Source organism: Meriones unguiculatus, chromosome 17, assembly GCF_030254825.1.
Source record: "Meriones unguiculatus strain TT.TT164.6M chromosome 17, Bangor_MerUng_6.1, whole genome shotgun sequence".
In the NCBI taxonomy this organism is placed as follows: Eukaryota; Metazoa; Chordata; class Mammalia; order Rodentia; family Muridae; genus Meriones; species Meriones unguiculatus.
Window position 1 is genome coordinate 17,884,412 of NC_083364.1, and position 20,511 is coordinate 17,904,922.

General features: G+C 63.9%; 3 protein-coding genes across 6 annotated transcripts; 2 read left to right on the forward strand and 1 right to left on the reverse strand.

Annotated features, from left to right (window-relative positions):
- The first annotated feature begins 624 nt into the window (after positions 1–624).
- On the forward strand, positions 625–6,251 carry Cactin (cactin, spliceosome C complex subunit). Its single transcript, XM_021636899.2, has 10 exons — positions 625–841; positions 2,045–2,516; positions 2,990–3,085; positions 3,174–3,319; positions 3,645–3,807; positions 3,940–4,054; positions 4,380–4,572; positions 4,889–5,008; positions 5,122–5,405; positions 5,492–6,251. Exons 1-10 carry the CDS (start codon positions 660–662, stop codon positions 5,980–5,982), a joined length of 2,262 nt encoding a protein of 753 aa, XP_021492574.1. The 5' UTR covers positions 625–659; the 3' UTR covers positions 5,983–6,251.
- Tbxa2r (thromboxane A2 receptor) lies at positions 6,233–13,039 on the forward strand. Of its 2 annotated transcripts, none has more exons than XM_060371166.1 (3): positions 6,233–6,370; positions 10,865–11,716; positions 12,419–13,039. In XM_060371166.1, the coding sequence occupies exons 2-3, from the start codon at positions 10,943–10,945 to the stop codon at positions 12,677–12,679; spliced, it is 1,035 nt and encodes a 344-aa protein (XP_060227149.1). In that variant the 5' UTR covers positions 6,233–6,370; positions 10,865–10,942; the 3' UTR covers positions 12,680–13,039. The 2 variants fall into 2 exon arrangements, with proteins under 2 accessions (XP_060227149.1, XP_021492564.1); XM_021636889.2 differs by lacking the exon at positions 6,233–6,370 and adding an exon at positions 6,382–8,299.
- A 65-nt stretch (positions 13,040–13,104) lies between these two features.
- Positions 13,105–19,863, reverse strand: Gipc3 (GIPC PDZ domain containing family member 3). Of its 3 annotated transcripts, XM_060371162.1 has the most exons (7): positions 19,218–19,863; positions 18,612–18,877; positions 17,233–17,418; positions 16,958–17,138; positions 16,162–16,274; positions 15,530–15,624; positions 13,105–15,396 (listed from the first exon to the last, which is right to left on the reverse strand). In XM_060371162.1, the coding sequence occupies exons 2-7, from the start codon at positions 18,798–18,800 to the stop codon at positions 13,308–13,310; spliced, it is 2,853 nt and encodes a 950-aa protein (XP_060227145.1). In that variant the 5' UTR covers positions 18,801–18,877; positions 19,218–19,863; the 3' UTR covers positions 13,105–13,307. The 3 variants fall into 3 exon arrangements, with proteins under 3 accessions (XP_060227145.1, XP_060227146.1, XP_021492506.1); XM_060371163.1 differs by lacking the exon at positions 19,218–19,863 and having other exon boundaries at positions 18,612–19,007; XM_021636831.2 differs by lacking the exon at positions 19,218–19,863 and having other exon boundaries at positions 15,096–15,396; positions 15,543–15,624; positions 18,612–19,012.
- Positions 19,864–20,511: the final 648 nt, after the last annotated feature.

The window sequence follows — 20,511 nt, forward strand, 5'->3', positions numbered from 1 at the left end:
TCCGGCCTCAGCCCCGCCAGCCCGGCTCCCCTGCCTCGATCCCGTCCCCTCAGGTCCTGATTTGCACACTTCCGCCCACGGGCCTACGACTGTCAATCTGGTTTACTAGACTCCGCCCATCCCGGGTTCTGTAACCGCCAGGCTTGGGTTCCCTGGGACCCGCGGCCTGGTTCCGGGCTGCCCTAGCGTCGATCTCCGTAAACCCCGCCCGCCTCAGCCCCACTCTTTCCCGTAACTGCCGCTTGCAGGTTCCGCCTCCCCGGGCCCCGCCCCACGCGCGCCCCGAGGCGCCCACTTTTCCGCCCTGTAACCCCCTTTCCGCCCTGTAACAGCCTCGTCTTGGCTCCGCCTACTCGCGGTACAGGCCCACCCAGCCGCGGCGCGAGGACCCGCCTGGGCCAGCCTACGTCATTGCCTTGATGGAGAATCTCCCCGCTCGGCGTGACCGCGACCCGCTCGGAGTCCGTCCTGCGTGGCTAAGCTGAGAACCCAAGAGACGCCTCAGGCTGTGGCGTCGCTGCAGGGCGGGGCAGAGGCAATAAGTCCTTCGGCGGGATCAGGCGCCTCCGGACAGACCCAGGCGCGCCGCGGCAAGGGAAAGCCCCCGCGCCAAGCTCCCTGGGAGTTTAGGCCCGCGCGTGCGCGGCGCGGACTGCCAAATGGGGCGCGACAGTCGCTCGCGCTCACGGTCCGCGGGTCGCAGGGGTCGGAGGAAGCGGAGCCGGAGCCGCAGCCGCAGCCGCAGCCGCAGCCATGGGCGCAAGAGCCGGAGGCGACAGGAGCACGAGGGGCGGCGCGAACGCAGGCGGCGCGAACGCAGGCGCCGCAGCCGGGGACGCAGGTGAGCGTCCGGGGACTGCGTGGGGCCTGGAAGCTGAGGGGGCGGGACCCCCGGGCGTGAGAGCAGGGGACTGACGTAGCCACACTCGCCACCCACCCTACCCTACGCACAGCCTGGGCCTACAGCCCGGTCCTGCAGCCCAGGCTGGCCTCCTGCCTCAGCCTCTGGAGTGCTTGGGATTCCAGGCATGCGCCGACAGCTGTTGCCTCGGAGTTAAGGGTTTTTGCCTTCCCTCAGTTTTTTCTGCGCAGTTGAGGTTTCCCCTTCTCAAGTGGTCGTAGGTTGTCACAAGTTGACAAAAAAGACTGACCAGGACACCACTTGTCCAACACCGTGGTTACAAGCGCAAACGGCCACATCTGGCTTTTTTTTTTTTTTTTTTTTTTTTTTTTTTTTTTTTTTGTGGGTACTGGAGGCTAGAACTCACGTCCTCAAATGCTACCTGGTGGTGCTTTTTCCTCTTTCATGGTTCCCGGGATGTCAGAGAATCCATCCATTGGGCCTCATCTGTTATTCCTCGTTCCTTCGACCTGTCGTCTCAATGGGACTCTTGATGGTACGGTACACACCAGTAACCCCAGCACTTAGGAGGCAGACGGGGCAGTTTTTATGCTGGTGGCCAGCTGGGGCTGTAGAGAGAGTTCCCACCAGGCAGAGCACTGTAAGGATTATGTTTGAAATAAAGCAAGCCAGGTAGAGGTAGTGGTGGTGCACGCCTTTAATCCCAGCCCAGGAGGCGGAGGCAGGTGGATCTCTGAGTTTAAGGCCAGCCTGGGCTACAGAGTGAGGTCCAGGACAGCCAGGGCTACACAGAGAATTTCTGTGTTAAAAAACCTATGCCCTTGATATATCTTCTTTGCCTCCTATTGGTTCTTGAGTCTGCTCCTGCCCCAGGGAATTTTGTTTGTGCCCTTATTACCCAGCACTCTGCTCCCCACTTTCTCAGGCCTGTCCTTGGCTCCTTTAAGAATTGCTCCCTCATCTTCAACCTTTAGTTCCCGTGGTGTGTTGTTTGTTCTGGCTCTGGGCCTTGTGTAGTTCCGTATAGGCCAACGTAATTTGTGTGGGGACTGATGGGACTTGCGGGTTGGTGAGGCCTCAAAGGCAGATGCTCTGAATGTGTTGGTCACGTGACCCCAACATCTAGGATGGTGCCCCAGCTGCAGCTAGCACTGAGTAGACCTTGGTATGTTCTCCCTACAGGTCAGATTCAGAGGGAGACCAGGGGCAACGGTCTGGGAGGCAAAGCCGGAGCCCTCGGCCACCCCGATGGCACTCACAGGACAAGTCCTCCCATTCTGACTCTGGTGAGGAGCGGCCACGAGGCTCCTGGGCCCGGCGGGGTCGCAGGCGCTCGTGGTCCCCAGGGTCATCAGCATCTAGCTCCGAATCCCCAAGGCGCTCCCGGAGCCCTGGGGCAGCCACCCTGGCCCTGAGCCAGCAGCAGAGCCTGCAGGAGCGGCTGAGGCTGCGTGAGGAGCGGAGGCAGCAAGAAGAGCTGCTCAAGGCTTTTGAGACGCCTGAGGAGAAGCGCGCGCGGCGACTGGCCAAGAAGGAGGCCAAGGAGCGCAAGAAGCGAGAGAAGATGGGCTGGGGCGAGGAGTACATGGGCTACACCAACACCGACAACCCCTTTGGGGACAACAACCTGCTGGGCACCTTCATCTGGAACAAGGTGGGCTGCTGCTCCTTCTGCCAGCTCCTCCTGGTCTTGTCCTTCAGGGAAGCTATCCTGGCCCTATGGCCTAGACCCCACAGTGTTTGTGTCGGTGCCCCACCACTGTGCTCTCCAGTCCCTGCCCCTGTGCAGGCTCCAGGCTCAGCTGTCAGCAGCCACCCTCCTCAGGCTTGGAGACAGCAGGGCGTGAGAGGTGGCCTGTGCCGCCTGCAGGGTAACTCCGCGTCCGTGTGCACTTTGGAGGCAGGTGGTTAGAGCAGGACTTCAGGGACTGTGTGGGGGAGAAGGCCGCCCCCAGGAGCCCCTCCTACCGTGGATCAAGCAGTCCCGGGCAGGCTTGGATCCCGTCTTAAAGCCTTGTTTTCCTGGCCTGTGAGCAGGCATGGCCGCCTCTGGGTGCTCTGTCATCTCCTCTGCAAGGCGCGGGGGTCTGGGTGGGTGCAGGGCTGAGGGAGTGGCTGCTCCTGCAGGCGCTGGAGAAGAAAGGCATCAGCCATCTGGAAGAGAAGGAGCTGAAGGAGCGCAACAAGAGGATCCAGGAGGACAACCGGCTGGAGCTGCAGAAGGTAGACTGGCTTCAGGTGTGGCTGGGTCGGGGAGAGGCTCAGGTGTGCGATCCTCTCCCCACCGTGGCTCCATGTGTTGCTGCCCCAGGTGAAGCAGCTGCGGCTGGAGCGGGAGCGAGAGAAAGCCATGCGGGAGCAGGAGCTGGAGCTGCTGCAGCGGGAGAAGGAGGCCGAACACTTTAAGACCTGGGAGGAGCAGGAGGACAGCTTCCACCTGCGGCAGGCCAAGCTTCGGTGTGTCTCCTGACCATCTGTTGAGAACCACAGTCCCTCTTCCCCTGGCTCTGCCATGAAGGGCATGTGGGCTCGAGGCAGCTCCCTCGGCTTTCAAGACAGTGATGGGGAGGGGGGGCCCGGTGTGTGCCTGCTGGAGGCCTCACTGAAACACAGATGTGCGGACCAGCACGGTCTGGCTGTCCCACCCTGGTGAGGGCCAGGTTCCTGGGGCCTGACACGCTGCTCAGCCCAAGCCTGCCAGCTGTTCCATGCAGAACCCCTGGGTCAGCTGGGGTCGTGTTGAACTCTGGCTCTGAGCTCACCACCCTGTCCCCTCCCGCAGCTCCAAGATCCGAATCCGAGACGGGCGAGCTAAGCCCATCGACCTGCTGGCCAAGTACATCAGCGCCGAGGATGACGACCTGGCCGTCGAGATGCACGAGCCCTACACCTTCCTCAACGGCCTCACGGTGGCCGACATGGAGGACCTGCTGGAGGACATCCAGGTGCTGCCCGGCCTCAGCCTGCATGCACTATGCTGCTCTGCCCTGCGCTGCCCCTCACCCCCCTCATGGCCCTGCCCCTCACCCCCCCTCATGGCCCTGCCCCTCACCCCCTCCCTATGGCCCTGCCCACAGGTGTACATGGAGCTGGAACAGGGCAAGAATGTGGACTTCTGGCGGGACATGACAACCATCACGGAGGACGAGATTGCCAAGCTCCGCAAGCTGGAGGCCTCCGGCAAAGGTCCAGGTGAGCAGCATGAGGCGTCTTCCCGGCTCCTGGGAGGCGCCTGTGAGGGCACAGCAGTTAGGGCAAGGGCGGCCCCTGAGGAGGCTTCCACACAGAATGCTGGACAGCGGGATGTGTCTCGGGAGCCTCAGGGAAAGGCGGCAGCCCTGGAACAGCCGCCCTCAGTGCCTGCAGAGCCCCCCGCTCTATAGGGGCCGCCCAGCCAGCTTCAGGAGGGCGGCGAGCCCATCACCGCCGTCCCTTAGCAGGGTGGAGAGCAGCCTGGAGCACCCAGTGGGGGAGGGGAGCAGGGAATCTCTTGCACACTGAGCCACCCACCCTACAGGTGAGCGCCGTGAGGGGGTCAACGCCTCGGTCAGCTCCGATGTGCAGTCCGTGTTCAAGGGCAAGACATACAACCAGCTGCAGGTCATCTTCCAGGGCATTGAGGGCAAGATCCGCGCGGGCGGCCCCAACCTCGACATGGGTTACTGGGAGAGCCTGCTGCAGCAGCTGCGCGCGCACATGGCCAGGGCCAGGTGAGCCTCCGCACCTGACTCAGGACCGCCTGCCCAGCGGGGCCCCTGGGCTGCCTGTCCTCCTGCTGACCCCCTTTGCCCCTCTCCCTCAGCCCTCTCCACCCTTCCCGGTCTGCCTTTCCTGTCCCTGTCCCTCTCATTCTGCCCCTCCCATCCTGGCAAGAGGACTGTGTGTGGATTCCGAGCATGTTTGGCACCGTGCTGTAAACATTCGGCGGGCGGCGGTCTGAGTGGTCCAGGCACTGTGTCAAGTTGGGCCACACTGTGAGAATTGTCCTGCTGGGGACTGGGATGGTGAGCGCCCTCCTGTCCCCAGGCTCCGTGAACGTCACCAGGATGTTCTCCGGCAGAAGCTGTTCAAGCTGAAGCAGGAGCAAGGTGTGGAGAGCGAGCCGCTGTTCCCCATCCTCAAGTCGGAGCCCGCGGCCGCCCACAGGTGAGGGGCTGCAGAGGGCAGACCCCCCCCATCCCCGGGACCCCGCAGGTGGCCTCAGCTGTCGGCCTGCGGCTCACGTCTGCTCCCGCCCCTCCTAACACCGCCCCGTGCAGCCCGGAGCCTGAGGATCAGGACCCCAGCCCGGGGCCGTCGGCGGAGCCCGTGGACCCCCAGGAGCCTCCACCCTCCGGGGAGGGGGAGGCGGAGCCTGAGGCAGATGGCGAGGCGGTGCTGATGGAGGAGGACCTGATCCAGCAGAGCCTGGCGGACTACGACGCCGGGCGCTACAGCCCGCGGCTGCTCACCGCGCACGAGCTGCCGCTGGACGCGCACGTGCTGGAGCCGCACGAGGACCTGCAGCGCCTGCAGCTGTCGCGCCAGCAGCTCCAGGCCACAGGTGGGGCCGCCCACAGCCGGGGGAGGGGGGTAAACAGGGCAGGAGGCCCGGGCGACCGCCGCTCACGCTCTGCCCCACCCTCACAGGGGACGCGAGCGAGAGCGCCGAGGACATCTTCTTCCGGCGCGCGCGCGAGGGCATGGGGCAGGATGAGGCGCAGTTCAGCGTGGAGATGCCGCTCAGCGGCCGCGCCTACCTGTGGGCGGACAAGTACCGGCCGCGCAAGCCGCGCTTCTTCAACCGCGTGCACACGGGCTTCGAGTGGAACAAGTACAACCAGACGCACTACGACTTCGACAACCCACCGCCCAAGATCGTGCAGGGCTACAAGTTCAACATCTTCTACCCAGACCTCATCCGCAAGCGCGCCACGCCCGAGTACTTCCTGGAGGCCTGCCCGGACAACCGCGACTTCGCCATCCTGCGCTTCCACGCTGGCCCACCCTATGAGGACATCGCCTTCAAGATCGTCAGCCGCGAGTGGGAGTACTCGCACCGCCACGGCTTCCGCTGCCAGTTCGCCAACGGCATCTTCCAGCTCTGGTTCCACTTCAAGCGCTACCGCTACCGCCGGTGACGCCTGCCCGCCGGCCTGGGCCCTGGGCGGCCCCCGGGGGGAGGGCCGAAGAGACCCGGGTGCCTCCCTCGAGCCCCGGGACTGACTGCGCACCAACGTCAGCAGCGCCATATGGCCGCGGACATGTGGGTCCCCTCCCATCCAGAAAGGAACGGAGCTATTCCTCAGAGGAGACTGCCCCAGGCGGCAGAAATGCCATTTCCCCAGACTGGTCGAGCCTCGGACGCCCCTGTGGTCTTGATACGTTTAATAGAAAGCTTATTCTTGAATGGCTTCAAGTCTGAGTAGGCGCAGACACCACACCCAAGCAGCTCAGGATCAGGACTTGGGGTCTGCCCCGCCTACCTGACCCCAAGACCTCCTGGGGAGTGTGGCTGTCATCACAGAGGTAGGTCCTGATTTACACGAAGTGGAAGCCAAGGGTGCCACTCTGCATCCTGGCTCTGCCACCCTGTCTCCTCCGGCCCGTAGTCCAGTGGCCTCTGACCAGGGCCTGAGGATGCGGCAGGCCCAGGCAGGCCATGCAGCAGCCCAAGTCATCACTGTCCTGTCCGCCCTGTGGCATCTGACAGGCCCTAATGGTCCTGCTGAGTTGGGCCAAGCCGGGGACACCTGAGCTTAGGAGCTACCTGATGCTGTGCCCAGCATTTGGGACCTCAGTTTCTCTATTTGGCCTACAAGGGGTCCGTTCCCTCCCTTCCCCAAACTATGAACTCTCCAGCCTTAGGGGAGAGGCAGAACTGGGGAAGGGGAGGCACGGAGGCAAGGGGCCTCCGAGGTAGGCCCTGCCTTGCGGAAGGGGGTCAAGCCAGCCCAGGGCACCAGACCCTCTGAGGAGCCATAGTGAGCGTGGCAAGGATACAGATCCCTCCCTGTCCACACGTGTGCTCTCGTATCCCGGAAAGCTGCCTCCACCTCCCACTCCAGCCTTTTCCTTCCTTTGGCTGTGTCCAGGGCTAAGAATAGGCACCCCAGGCTCGGCGGAAGCCACAGCCACAGGGGGTACGTCCTGAGCCTCGCTGCTGCCCTGAGCCCAGCCGCCCGCAGCCCCTGCACAGTGCGTGAAGTTGGGAGCCATAGCTGCGCACCCAAAGTGGTCGCACAGTTGTAGCCCCAGGCCATATCTGATGGCCCTGTGGCCTCCGCATTACATTCCATCTCTGCCTCAGTTTCCCCATCATGCTGAGCTCTGTCCCCTCCATGGTAGAAGTGACAACAAAGTTGAATGTTCTTTGACTACTCCCTGGTTCTCCAGGCCGGACATGTCCTTATCTCAGGCCAAGGGAGAGGAAGAGTCAGCGGCCTCCCCGCCCCCACCCTGTCCACAGTGAGAGCCCCGAGCACATTCTCTTCCCACCACAAGGCATCGCACCCCCACCACCAGACTTTCGTGCCAGCTGGTAGCCCCGACCAGAAGGCTTGTGCATCCCCCAAAACTCAAATCCTCAGGCCCTTTCCCCACAGCGCTGATTCCTAGCCTAAGGCTGGGCAGGTGGGGACATGTATGTACTCAGCAGCCCTAAGCACAGAAACCTGGGGAAATGGATAGGCAAGGGCAGGCCCCGCCCGGAGGCCAGAAGAAAGGCCTTGGAGCCTCTGAGGCGCCTCACCAGGGAAGAGGCAAGTTAGGGTGCAGGGCCCCTCAGGAAAGCTGGGGGCAGGGCACAGACAAGGGGGCTTCCGGCTCCTGCTGGCAGTCCGGTTGATCCTGGGTGGGGCGGGGTCAGAGCAAGGCCAGGCATCCTGGTCCAGGTCAGGGCAGAGGATCACCACACCACCCGGGAGCCACAATGCAGAAGACCTGTAGCCCCGCCCGGCCCCGGCAACCCAGGGCTGCAGTGGCCTTCCCCTTAGCATCCCTCCCTCACCACGTGCACCCCCTCCCTCAGCGCCCTGGCCCCTGCCGTCAGGCTGGAGCTGGCCGCCCCAGCCCCCTCGAGGGTTAGGCAGTGCTGCGCCAGGACTGGCTCCATCTGGCCGCTCAGCTTGTCCCACACGGGGCCTGGGCCTCAGTTCCTGGCCTTTCAACCACCGACCCTGGTTCCCTGCCGGGTTCCCGCCCCAGGACAGGGGGCGGGGTCAGCACGGGGGGCGGGGTTGCCGAGAAACAGGCAGAAAGATAGATGGAGACAGGGCGTGGCCTCACTGCTCCATCCCCCAGGCCCTGTGCCCCCTCCCGGGAGTCCCCAGCACTCCGCCATCCACCCACAGCCCCAGGGCTTCTGTTGGGGCCTGCCTTCAACCCGCGTGACTCGGTTTCCCCAAAGGACTTAGCTCCCTGCCTGGCCTGGGACAGCGTAGACGGCACCCTGGACAGGTGAGCCCCTGGCCTCGAAGGTGACACCGCTTCTGTGCTCTCTGGTCCCCGAGGAGCCCGCTCAGCTTGGGGCTTCCTCCTGCTGCAGGGCGTGGTGGCGGCATCCAGGTACCCAAGTTCCCTAAAGACCCTGGGGTGTGGCCTTTACTGCTCAGATGGGCTGCACTGGCCCAGCTGCTTGGCCGCACGTGGGTATCCTGGTTCCGTGTGTCTGGGAAAGGCCTGTCCAGGATGCGCAGACAGCGATGGAGCTGGGGCGGAGTGTGGGGCTGGGCACACAGCTCCGAGCTCCAGCCCCTGCCCACCCCGAGTGGGTGTCCACCAAACACACCAGGACACTGAGGCCCAGCCCAGAGTGGCACCCTGGGGCTGCAACACACAGGAAGTGGTCCTGAGTGAAACAGCCTGTGGTGAACCCTGAGGGGCTGTGGGGCGCACAGTGTGTTGAGGGGATTGGCAGAGCCATCACAGCGTCCCCACTGGGGGACAGCCAGGGCCAAGGCTGAGGCCCTCAGGAGCCCCGAAGCAGAAAGCCGCCAAGGGAGGCAGCTTCACTGCACTGGGGTAAACTGAGGCTGTAGCACACGCACCGGGTGGCCCCAGTGACGGGTGTGGGGAGCAGGGCTGCTGGAGGCTGCCAGGCTTGCTGGAGATGATGAGCTGGGAGGAGGAGGAGGGGCCTGGAGCCCGGCCACACACCACATTCCTCCCAAGGCTGGAGTGCAGCTGGGCCTCTTGGGCCTCAAGGAATGGGGACCAGCGCCCTGGCCCCAGCAGCGGGCACATGGTTCAGGAGCACAGGACCACCCTGAGGGATCCTGTCGCCCACCCCATTCCAGCGAGTCAGGGGGTCACATGTGGCAGCTTGCGTCTGTCATCCTGGAAGGGTATCGGTGAGTTCCAGGCCAAGCTGGTCTACACAGTGAGAATCTGCATCATGACAGGCAGACAGACAGACAGGCAGGGAGGCAATAAAGTTCCTGAGCCTCCAAGTTTCTAGGCCTGAAGCTCTCTGCTCTGAGTCTGTGAAACCTGCTGTGCCACAGGGACGCCAAATGATCCTCCAGGGACCGCTGGCCAGCGTGAGAGCTGCAGGGTCTCTCCTGGGCCACTTGAGCCTGCCATTATCACCTGAACCCCAGGGGAGGAGGTCTGGAAACCGCCATTCATCCTTGGTGCCAGATCCCAGCTTCCTGGGGTCAAAGAGCCAAGCGAGGGACACAGCGGGTGTGAGGGACGCAGTGTCCTCAGCAAGGCTGGGCCAAGTGGGGTCGGCTGCTGCGGTAAACCCACCCTGGAGGGGGAGCAGCAGTCTCGGGGGACCCAGCACAACAACTCGAGCATGTGCCTCAGAGCCAGGGTGCCTGCCCTGCCCCCGTGTCTCTGAGCCTCAGTTTCTTCCCTGGAGCAAGGCGGCAGCACCCACTCAGCTGCTTGTGCCTGCCTGGACCATTCTGGGTTGCATGCATTGAGCGCCTGCTGTGTGCCAGGTGCGGATGTAAGGGATAGATAACGGTTCCCAGCACCAGGAGGGGAAACTGACTCTCTGGCTCTGTGGGGACGTGGGGACAAGAACAGAGGATACTTCCTGACCCCTGGATGACCAGAGTGAGGGGAGAGAGGTCTAGAGGCCGGGAGAGAGAGAGGGCCAAGGGCTAATAACATAGCCCAGCCAGACGCCCCACGGGTGAAAGGCGGGGACCCACTCCAGCCGAGTTGTCCTCTGACCTCCGCATGCACTGGGCTGAATGTGTGCCCTCGCACACAGAGTAAGTGATGTAAAAAACAAAGTAAGCCAACAGCCAACCACCACCAACAAACACCCTAAGAAAAAAGGCCAAACATGGTTGGGACCAGGGAGCTGAGGCCGGAGGGGTGCCGTAACTGTCGCTCTGGGCTTCACAGGAACACCGTGTGGCTCTGGTGCCTCACTCTGGTCTCTGGGCTTGGTTTTATTTACTCATTTACTTATGTTTTATTTTTCAAGTCTCCCCGAGTAGCTTAAACTCACCGCAATCCTCCTGCCTCAGCCTCCCGGTTGGGGGGAGCCTCTGGTTTTTGCATGGTCTCACTTTTAGACCTGGGCTCTGTCCCCGCCCTTTGCCCTACACCGGTCTCCATGCCCGAGTCCTCCCTGGGGAAACGTTGCCATCTGTCTGGCTCATTTTTTTTTTTTTTTCCCAAAATGGACCGTGACCTTCTGGGTCCATTTCTTAATATAAAGGTGACGTCAGGAAGGGGTGGACGGGCCCACAGCAGTTCGGAGAGTCCTCACAGCCTGGGATGACTGACAGGCGGGGAAACTGAGGCCGAGCAGTGAGCTCAAGGATTGGAGCCCAAACCCAGGACTTCAGGGAGGGGGGAGGCGTGTTAGGTCATAGCTCTATTGTGGCAGCTGCTGGGGAGGCTGAGGCAGGAGGATTTATCGTTCCAGGTCGGGCTGGGGTCAGGAGGGGTAGTCGGGCCGAGAAGGCCGCCTCGAAGAAAGGGCATTTGTTCTGGGACTCTGAGGGCTGGATAGGAGTTCACAACAGGCCACCGTGAACAGCCCGCCCTGTGTTGCAGGGGCGCCTGAGCCACACCGGGCCGACCACCCGCGCCTGATGCGGTGCTGACCCCGCGGCCACGGCGGGCTCGGAAGCCATGTGGCCCAACAGCAGCGCGCAGGGGGCCTGCCTGCGGCCGGTGAACATCTCCCTGCAGGAGCGGCGCGCCATCGCGTCGCCCTGGTACTCGGCGTCCTTCGGCGCGCTGGGCCTGGGCTCCAACCTGCTGGCGCTGAGCGCGCTGGCCGGGGCGCGGGCGGGCGCGGGGCCCCGCTCGGCCTTCGCGGCCCTGGCGTGCGGCCTGGTGCTCACGGACCTCCTGGGGCTGTTGGTGACGGGCGCCGTGGCGGCGGCGCAGCACGCCGCCCTGCTGGACTGGCACGCCACCGACCCCCGCTGCCACCTGTGCCGCTTCATGGGCGCCGCCATGGTGTTCTTCGGCCTCTGCCCCCTGCTGCTGGGCGCCGCCATGGCGGCCGAGCGCTCGGCGGGCATCATGCGGCCGTTCTGGCGCCCCGCGCCGCGCCGCCACGCGTGGGCCACCGTGGCGCTGGCGTGGGCGGCGGCCGGGGCGCTGGCGCTGCTGCCGCTGCTGGGGCTTGGGCGCTACAGCGTGCAGTACCCCGGCTCCTGGTGCTTCCTGACGCTGGGCGCGCGGCGCGGGGACCTGGCCTTCGGGCTGCTGTTCGCGCTGCTGGGCGCCGCCGCCGTGGCCCTGGCCTTCCTGCTCAACACGCTGAGCGTGGCCGCGCTCTGCCGCGTCTACCGCGCGCCCCCGGCCGCGCAGCGCCCGCGGGACAGCGAGGTGGAGATGATGGTGCAGCTCCTGGGCATCATGACGGTGGCCACCGCGTGCTGGATGCCCCTGCTGGTGAGTCCCCGCGTGGGAGACCCCCACCCCGTGTCTCCGGGAGAGGGGGAGCCCCAGGGTTCAGATCCTCTCCGGCTTCCAGGATCGGCCGCAGGTGTCACAGGAAAAGCTTGCTGGGCTTGTACACTCTGCGGGAGGGCTCTGAAGGATGAATAGGAGTGCGCCGGCTAGACTGCTGGGAAAAGCCTTCTAGGTAGAGCGGGTGCAGGACATTCCTGGGCGCCACATGGACTCTGGGCTTGCGCAGGTGTCCTCCCAGGAGGGCAGGGCTCAGCTGTCAGAGGGAGGGTAGCTTGAACATGAGCATGGGTTGGTTTTTAATTCCTTCAGCAAACATTTATTGTGTGCCGACTGTATACAGGCTCCCCCAGCACAAAGCCGACTTTCCTCTGAGCCTGGAGAAGCTGTGCGTGGCCCAGGCTCTCAGGACCGAGTCCCAGTTTGGCTAGGCTCTGTCTAAAAATAAAAAGAAAAGCCAGCGTGGTGGCGCACACATTTAATCCCAGCACTCGAGAGGCAGAGGCCAGCCTGGGCTACACAGTGAGACCCTGACTCAGTAAAATAAAATCAGTGCAAAGGAGGAGGCCGGAGCCTGGCTCCCTAGTAGGTCCACGTGCCAGAGCCTGCTCGCCTCCGTGGCCAGCAGCAGCTCAGAGACGCGTCCCTCCGCCCCAGGTGTCACAGCACAAGTCTGCTCCGCAGGTCTTCATCATACAGATCTTGCTGCAGGTGCCTCCCGTCACGAGCCCCTCCGGGCAGCTGTCGCGGGCCAAGGAGCACCAGCTGCTCATCTACCTGCGCGTGGCCACGTGGAACCAGATCTTGGACCCCTGGGTGTACATCCTGTTCCGCAGGTCGGTGCTCCGGCGCCTGCATCCGGGGCTCAGCTCACGGCTCTGGGCTCTGTTCTCGCCCCCGCCCCCAGCGCAGGTCCCAGCCCAGACCACGCCCAGCGGACCCTGAAGGACCGTCCCCTAGACCTCAGGTCCTTCGTGGCTGCTGCCGCCCGGGCCCGTCTCAGGAGCTCCAAGGCTCTATGGACTAAGGAGGGTAGCCATCAACAGGGGTCTCGCTGCTGTGAACCCCGAAGATGCCTCCCTATCAGCTAGGGGCCTGGGGCACGGATGGGGAGCCCCACCCTGCCAAAGCCTGGAGCTCAAGCGTTACCGGCCCTGGGTGCTGGAAGCGCCCACCATGGTCCCCACGGCCAGGTCTCGGTGGGGTCACCAACCCCTCCATTGTTTGCTAGGCGCCCTCGCTCCGAGGCTGCCTAACACACGTGCTCAATAAACGGTTGAAAGGCCAAGTGATGGAGGTCATGTATACAGCAGGTGCTCAGCCAAGCGTCCCTTGTGCGTCCATCTGCCTCCCCCCACCCCGCCCCGCAGCTCCGTGCAGACCACAGGCAAAGGGAGAGAGGCGACTGTGGGGGCACGCGGCTCCTTTATTCACCACCAAGGTCCCAGGAGCCTCCCGAGGCTCCCGTGGCCTGGCCAGGTCCCGTTACGCCGGATTTGCAGCCCGGCCCCTGAAACCCAAGCCTCAGTTTCCACCCTCCTGCCCTCCTACTGGGATGAGTCCGGTCACAGGGTTACAGGCTGGGGTGAGGGAGGGGCCCAGGCCTGGGGGCGGGGCTGGGAGTGACGCATATGGTGGGGGACACGGGCTTCGGGAGACCCAGCTGGGGCTTGGGAGAAAGGGCTGGCTTCTCCACGGTGGCGCTGGGGGCGCAGGAGCCGCGGTTCAGGAGAGAGGCTGAGGGGCCTGGCCTGGGGCTGGCTGTGGCCCGTGTTTCCTCCTGAGGCTGGGGCCTAGCAACCTTGCTAAGGGCAGGGGTGGGAGCTCTTGGGTGCGAGGGGCTTGGAGACTGAGGTGGGGCCAGGGGAGCAGGCTGTGTGCTGGGCTCAAAGCCTGGGGTCTGAGGGCTGCTGCTGTCTCTAGAGTTGAGGGGGCAGGCTCCTGAGCTGGGCTGACTTTCAGAACTGCTGGGGCCGGGGCCTGGCCTGGTTCTGGAACTCAACGCCTCTGCCAGCCTGGGCTGAGCTCTGGATGCTGGTACCTGAGAACTGAACTGGGTTCTGGAGGCCGAGTGGACTCCAGGGTCAAGGCGCTGTCCTGCGTCTGCCTTGGGGACACAGCTGGCTCCAGCTGTCTTCGGCTGCTGAGTTTTGTCCCCAGAACTAGACAAGGCCCTGGAGCCGGGCTCCTTCTCTGCCAAAGGCTGTGACTGAGACCCTTGATCGCTAGCACAACCCGAGAGGGCTCCGGAGCTGGGCCAGGCCTGGAAGTCCGTCTGGGTCCCAGAATCGGACTGTGTCCTGGAGCTGGCATGCCTTCTGGGTGGGGAGAGCTTGGTGGCCGGCAACATCCCGGAGCTGGGCCTCGCTTCTGGGGTGCATGGCATTCGGGAGTGGGGACCGTCCCCTGGCTGGGCCTCAGAGCGAGACCCATCGCTGCAGCCAGCTGGGGGTGTGGGGCGTTGGGAGGTGCTGGGGGGTGGCCTGGCTGAGGGGCAGGGCTGGGGCTTCAGTCTGGAGGGGGCAGCAGCCTGGCTTTGGCTGCCTGCACTGCCCAGGGGTCGGGGAGGTGCCTGGCTCTGTGAGCGGGCTTGGGTCCCATCAGTCAGCGGTGTGGTAGACCTTGGGTGGGGTCTGGAGTCAGCGGTTCCTCCAGAGCCTCTCCAAGCGTCAGAGAAGGGCCGGCCCTCCCCGGCGACTGCTTCACCCCTGAGCTGGGTCTGGGGACCTGGCTGCCGGGACTCGGGACTGGGGCGGTGCTCTGAGCCCAGCTGGCTCTTCATCGGGGTTCCAGAGCGCGGCTGCCGGGCAGCAGGGCCTGGCTGGACTTTGGAGGGCTGACGGTCAGCCGGGACCTGGGCTCCGGCATGGGGCGTGGGCCCCGTGCCTGGCCGTGCTCTAGTGCAGGGCTTTCTGTCTGGGTGTGCCTGTGTTCTAGAACTGGGCCCACCCTCACGGCCTGTCTCTGTTCCAGAAGCAGCCTTGGTCTGCGAGTGGAACCTGACCTGAGGGCCAGCCTGGGCTCTGGGGCTGCTGTGGTCTTCAGGACTGCCCTGTGCTCCAGAACTGGGCCTGGACTCAGGGCCAGCCTGGGCTCTAGGGCCGGGTTGGCTTTCAGTTTCAGGATAGGCTCCGGAGCAACGCTGGGCCCCAGGGCCGTCCTGGGTTCCAATGCCAGCCGGCACCTCAGGGCTGACTTCGGTTCTGGAACCAGGCTGCATCCCAGGATCAGGCTGGGTGCTAAAGCCTGGCTGGATTTCAGAGAGGACTGGGGTTCCAGAAGCAGGCTGGGCCTCGGGCTGGGCCTGGGTCACAGAACCGGGGCGGGTTCTGGATCCAGGCCGGGCGTCGGGGCTGAGCTGGGTGCTAGCATTGGGCTGGGCCTTGAGGTGGGCCTGGGTGGCGGAACTGGGGCGGGTTCGAGAGCCGGGCCTTGTCTCGGGGCTGTCCTGGGTTCTGGAGCGGCGCTGCGGCAGGGGGCTGGGCGCAGGGCTGCGGCCTCCCACACACGCTAGCCACAGGCGTCGCGGGCCTCGCCGACGGCCGCCCACACCTCCACCACGAACTCGTCCGGGAAGGCGAACTCGCCCAGAACGGCGTCCAGGCCGCGCGCGAAGGCCTGCGCTCCCGCCGAGCTCCGCGCCGTCTCCACCACCGCGGCCGCTGCAGGGCCGGACGGACAGACGGAGGGACGGGATGGACAGGCAGGCAGGGAGGGGCAGGAGGACGGGGTGGGCAGGACGGACCGCCGCGCCCGCGCCCGCGCCCACGCCCGCGCCGGGGGCCCCGCGCTTACCCGCGCCGCTTACCCAGCTCAGGGTCCCGGATCCCCATGTAGCTCTCCAGCAGGTCGTCCACCCTGCGCGCCGCCGCCTCCTCCACGTCGCTGGGCTGCAGACCGGGAACGCCGCTGAGTGAGGGGCGGGAGCCACGCCCCCAGCCCGAGGGCGACGCCCACCAGGCCCGCCCCCGGGACCCCGAGACTGGAACCGCTTTCTTCAGTGGTGTAGCCACTCATCCGCACCAGCGCGCGCACACATAACCCGGGGCAAAATGTAATAAAGCAATTAATGCAATTTAAAAAACTAAAAGTTGGGGAGAGAGGAAGACACAGACGCTAACCTTTGACCTCCGCATGCACACGAGTGTAAAACAGCCCCACGGTAAAGGTAAGTTGGGGTCCCCGCGGCCCCTGCTGCTGCTGCTGCTCTGGCCAGGAGTAGGGGCCATTCCTTGGGCTCTGTGACCTGGACCTCTCCCTGCTGTCCCGTCCTCCAACTTGTACCCGCTGCACAAGCCGGGAAACTGAGGCTCTTATTGATACAGGGTCCTGCTCAGAAGCCCAGGCTGGCCTTGAACTCGTGACCATCCTCCTGAGTGCTGCGGTGACAGGTCTGGACTTGACAAGCCTTAATTGCGGCCACTCACCGCTTCCTCCACAGTGGCAGGGGCCCCGGAGCGCAGGCGCAGCGTCTCCTTCCCGCTGCTGACTTTGGCTTCCACAGGACACTTGCTGCTCCTGCTCCTCTGGCCAATCATATCTGGAGCAGACAAGGCAGGGACAGATGTGTGGTTTTGTGTGGGCCGTTCTTCACATTTGTTTTCTTTTTTATGTCTATTTATTTTTGTTTGCTTGTTTGTTTTACTGAGACAGAGTTTCTCAGTGTAAGCCTGGCTGTCCTGAAACTTGCTCTGAAGACCAGGCTGGCTTCGAACTCTGAGACCACTTGCCTACTGAGTGCTGGGATTGAACGTGTGTGCGATCACCGCAAACAGGTCTTCTTCTTTCATAGCCCAGGCTCACCTTGAACTCAGGGCTTGCCTGCCTCAATCTCTGGAGAGCTGTTGCAGGACTAGGGAGCTGTGGGCGTGGTCAGAGGTGGAACCCCGCCTAGAATCTTCCAGTGAGGGACGGGGGCGGGGTCAGGGTGGGGCTTTTCTAGAATCCCATAGTGAGTTATTACTCTTCCTCTGGGGACACGCATGGCCGTCCAACCTTGAGGAGCGAAGTTGCCCGGCACCCTGAAAAGCTCAGCACGCTACACAGGAAGCACCCCAAAACAGTGCTCCCATCGCCAAGCTTGAGAAGCTCTTCTAGATCGGCCTATCGCTGGCACACCCTAGAGATCGCTGCAAAGCGGGCCAGGATGGGGCGCTCCAAGCCACCCGGGGGACCTGCCTCGCGTGGCCTGGGGCCAGCCTGCAGCCCGCCGCCCGCCCTCACCGAAGGCTCTCCGGGGCTGCACCAGGCGCAGGGTGAAGGGCTGGGACTTGGGCAGCTCGCGCAGCATCTTGGCCACCTCGTAGTGCCGGCAGCCCACGATGGAGTGGTCGTTGATGGCCTCGATGCTGTCGCCCACACACACTGCCTCAATCCTGTTGATGATGCTGCCTTCCTTGATCCTCTGCGGGGAACCACAGCCGCTCACGGGGCCGCCCGGCCACCACCCCAGGGCCTCCAGACAGGAGCACAAACCTCCCACACACACCCACAGGCACCTTGATGAAGGCGTAGCCGGCCCCGTTGTCAGTGATGGTCAGCCCCAGAGCGTCCTCCGTTTTGGTGACCTCCACCTCTTTGGTCTCTCCACGCACGTGCGCGAAGATAAAGTCTTCCAGCCCGATCTGCCCCCCGAGCAGCTTCTGCATGTCCACCTTGTGACTGTTGAGGGTACAGAACAGGATCTGCCCAGACAGGACAGGGACCCGGGATCAGCCATGACGAAGCCTGCACACACCCCTCAGGGAGAGACTGGCTCTGCGCGCGCCCCCTGGAGGCCAGAGGCACCCGTGGCCCGCATGGGGCTGCAGCTCCTCCCGCCCCCAACGCCCACCTGTGAACAAGAGGGCCTGACCTAACCGCGGCCATGCTCTGTGCCTGTCATCCCAGCACTCAGGAGCTGAGGCAGGAGGATGACTGAGAGTCATCCACTCCCCGCCCCCCCAGAAAAAACAGCCAAGCATCCTGGTTCAGAAATGTAACCCCAGAAGCTGAGGCAAGGGAATTGCTGCAAGCTAGAAGCCAGCTTGGGTTACAGAGTTTCAGGCCAGCCTGGGCTACAGGGTGAGATATTATCTTAATTAAATGAACGAACAAAGGGACGGGAGCAGGCAAGACGGCCGGGCAGGCCAAGGGCCTTCCAGACAGCCTGCCAGCCCGCAGGAGCCGCTCTGCGGGGCGGGAACTGACCCTACAAACTGCCCCTCAGCCTCCGATGTCCGCTCTGCCAGCCCCACATATAACAAACTGAAAACATGGTAAGCGGTGGCACACGCCGCTAATCCCAGCACTCGGGAGGCAGAGGCAGGCAGCTCTGCGAGTTTGAGGCCAGCCTGGGCTACAGAGCGAGTCAACCAGAGCTACAAGGTCTCAAAAAACAAAACAAAACAAAACAAAAACAAAACAAAAAACCGAACAACAAGAAAATGCAATTCAAGGAATTAAAAGTGATTTTTTTTTTTCGTGCAAAGTCTTATGGAGCGCAGGCTGACCCTCTAGGCTACCAGGTGGCCTGCTAGTCCTCCAGTGGTGGAATGACATCAGCACACCTGCTTAATCCTGTGTGGGGGATGGAGCGAGGCGGTCAGAACGCTAGTGAGTGCTCTTCCCGCTGAGCCACAAGCACCCCGAGCACCGAGTACCCTGCCCTGAGCACCCAGTACCCTGCCCGCTGAGCCACAAGCACCCTGCCCTGAGCACCCTGCCCTGAGCACCCTGCCCTGAGCACCCTGCCCGCTGAGCTGATTGCCACCCGTCAGCCGCACGGGCTTCCTGCAGGCTGGGTCGGGTCCTCGGCGGCCGTGGGGATCCCACCCCCGGGGTCTCGTCGCGTTTCTTGGCGTGGGGGACCCCGGGTCGGACCGGGGCCCGCGCTCACCTCGGTGGGCGCTATGCCGAAGGCCTCGGCGATCTTGGCGTAGAGCTCGCGGACGTTGGTGAAGCCCTCGATCCTGCCGGTGGGGCTGCCGTGTGCGAGCTGCGTGCGGAACACCAGGCGCGGGCGCGGGCGGGCGGGGGGCTCGGCGGCCCCGGGCTCGCGGGGCGCAGGGGGCGCAGCGCTGTCCATGGCGCGCGGGTCCGCCGCGTCCTGCGCCTCCCGCCCCGGCCGCGGCAGCCGAGCAGGCCGTAAGCGGATCCGGGAACCTGAGCCGCCCGGGGAAGGTGAAACCGCCCGCCAGGGCCAGCCGCGCCCTCCCTGGGGACCCGCAAACAACAGGGGAGGCCCCCGGCTCCGGGCGACGTCCAGGCCGGGCGGCCGGGGCAGCCCCGCCCCGGCCTCCCTCCCCTTCCTCCCCTCCCGCTCCAGGCACAGCCCACCGCCCACACCCTCCCCCGGAGCGCCCCCCTGCGGCTCCAGGGTCGCTCCTGCGCCCCTCGGCCTGCTCAGCCGCCACCCTGCGCCCGCCCTGCCCCAGGGCCCTTGCACAAGCTGCGCCCTCCTCTGGGGCTCAGTCCCCAGGGCCCCCAGTGACTTGTTGCTCACCTGTTTATTTCAAAGATTCCCTGCCGCCGCTGTTTCCAGATCTCTCCCGCCACAATTTTTGCTCCATCTCTGAGACAGGGTCTCCTGTAGTCCAGGCTGGCCTAGAACTCACTATGCGGCGGAGGAGGACCCTGAACCCCTCCTGCTCCTCCCGCCTCAGCCTTCCCAGGGCTGGAATTAAAGTTGCCTGCCAACAACCCTGGAAAAAGGATTTTGGTGAGCCAGGTGGTGGTGGCGCTCGCCTTTGATCCCAGCACTAGGGAGGCAGAGACAGGTCCATCTCTGTGAGTTCGAGGCCAGCCTGGTCTACAGAGTGAGTCCAGGACAGCCAGGGCTACACAGAGAAACCCTGTCTGGAAAACACCAAAAGGGGGGGGGGGGGCACTGCCTGTTCTTTCAGAAGACCTGTATTCAACTCCCAGCGCCCACGTGGTAGCTCACAACTGTCTGTAACTCCAAGACCTGGCATCATCACAGATATGGATACAAGCAGAACACCAGTGCACAGAGAATAAAAATTAGATAAGACAGAGAAAGGCCCAGCCCTGGGGAGGTGGAGGCAGGAGGAGCAAAGCCATCCTTGGCTACCCTGGAGGCTAGCCCCAGCTGCCTGCCGGAGACCTTGTCACAAAACAAACTCAGGAGGAATTCATTCTCCTGTGCCTGGCTCAACCCATCCCCCCCGTGCTCCGGGAGGCCTTCCTCTACTCTGGAAGGCCCCGACTGTCCTTGGCCTCTGTCGTCACACGCCTGTGTCAACTGCCCCTCTCTCGAAAGGACACTCGCTCTTGGCCCGGCGCCCACTCTGCCCCGACGTGACCTCACTGGACTTAATTACAGCCGTCGCCCTAATTCCTAATACGGTCATGCCTGGAGGTTCTGGGGGGGAGGGCTGGGTCAGGCTTGGGGGATAGATTCACTGGCGCGGCGTGTGTGTGGAACTGGGCGAGGTTTTAAGGATACCCTTACTATCTCATTAATTAAACAGCGCCCTGGCAGCCTCTCTCGAATTTGAGCCAGTTATCCTGGACAGTTATCTCCTGCCCCGGGGCGTGAACATGGATGGCTTAACAGGAAGCAGACAAGGCAGGCGGGGCAGAGCGACTCGGGCCTGGGCGCGCGCCTGGTGCGGGGGCACGCCGCGGTGCTCACTGAGGGAGCCAGACGTGAGGACAGGAAGCGGCGGAGGCCGGGACTCCTCCACGGCGAGGCTCACGCAGTCAGGGCTCGAGGAACGTTCCAGAACTAGACAGGGCGATGGCAGAGGACTCAGTGATGGGCGCTGCTCTTTGTC

Bases quoted from the DNA above. Each gene is read 5' to 3' on its own strand.
- Tbxa2r (XM_060371166.1), top strand. From the start codon at position 10,943: ATGTGGCCCAACAGCAGCGCGCAGGGGGCCTGCCTGCGGCCGGTGAAC. The intron at 11,717-12,418 runs GTGAGTCCCCGC...TCTGCTCCGCAG, and splicing joins CGTGCTGGATGCCCCTGCTG to GTCTTCATCATACAGATCTT.
- Cactin (XM_021636899.2), top strand. From the start codon at position 660: ATGGGGCGCGACAGTCGCTCGCGCTCACGGTCCGCGGGTCGCAGGGGT. The intron at 3,808-3,939 runs GTGCTGCCCGGC...CCCTGCCCACAG, and splicing joins ACCTGCTGGAGGACATCCAG to GTGTACATGGAGCTGGAACA. The intron at 4,055-4,379 runs GTGAGCAGCATG...CCCACCCTACAG, and splicing joins GGCCTCCGGCAAAGGTCCAG to GTGAGCGCCGTGAGGGGGTC.
- Gipc3 (XM_060371162.1), bottom strand. From the start codon at position 18,800: ATGGACAGCGCTGCGCCCCCTGCGCCCCGCGAGCCCGGGGCCGCCGAG. The intron at 15,625-16,161 runs GTGAGTGGCCGC...CCCGGTCTGCAG, and splicing joins CTGCCACTGTGGAGGAAGCG to CCCAGCGACGTGGAGGAGGC. The intron at 15,397-15,529 runs GTAAGCGCGGGG...CCGGCCCTGCAG, and splicing joins GAGCTGGGTAAGCGGCGCGG to CGGCCGCGGTGGTGGAGACG.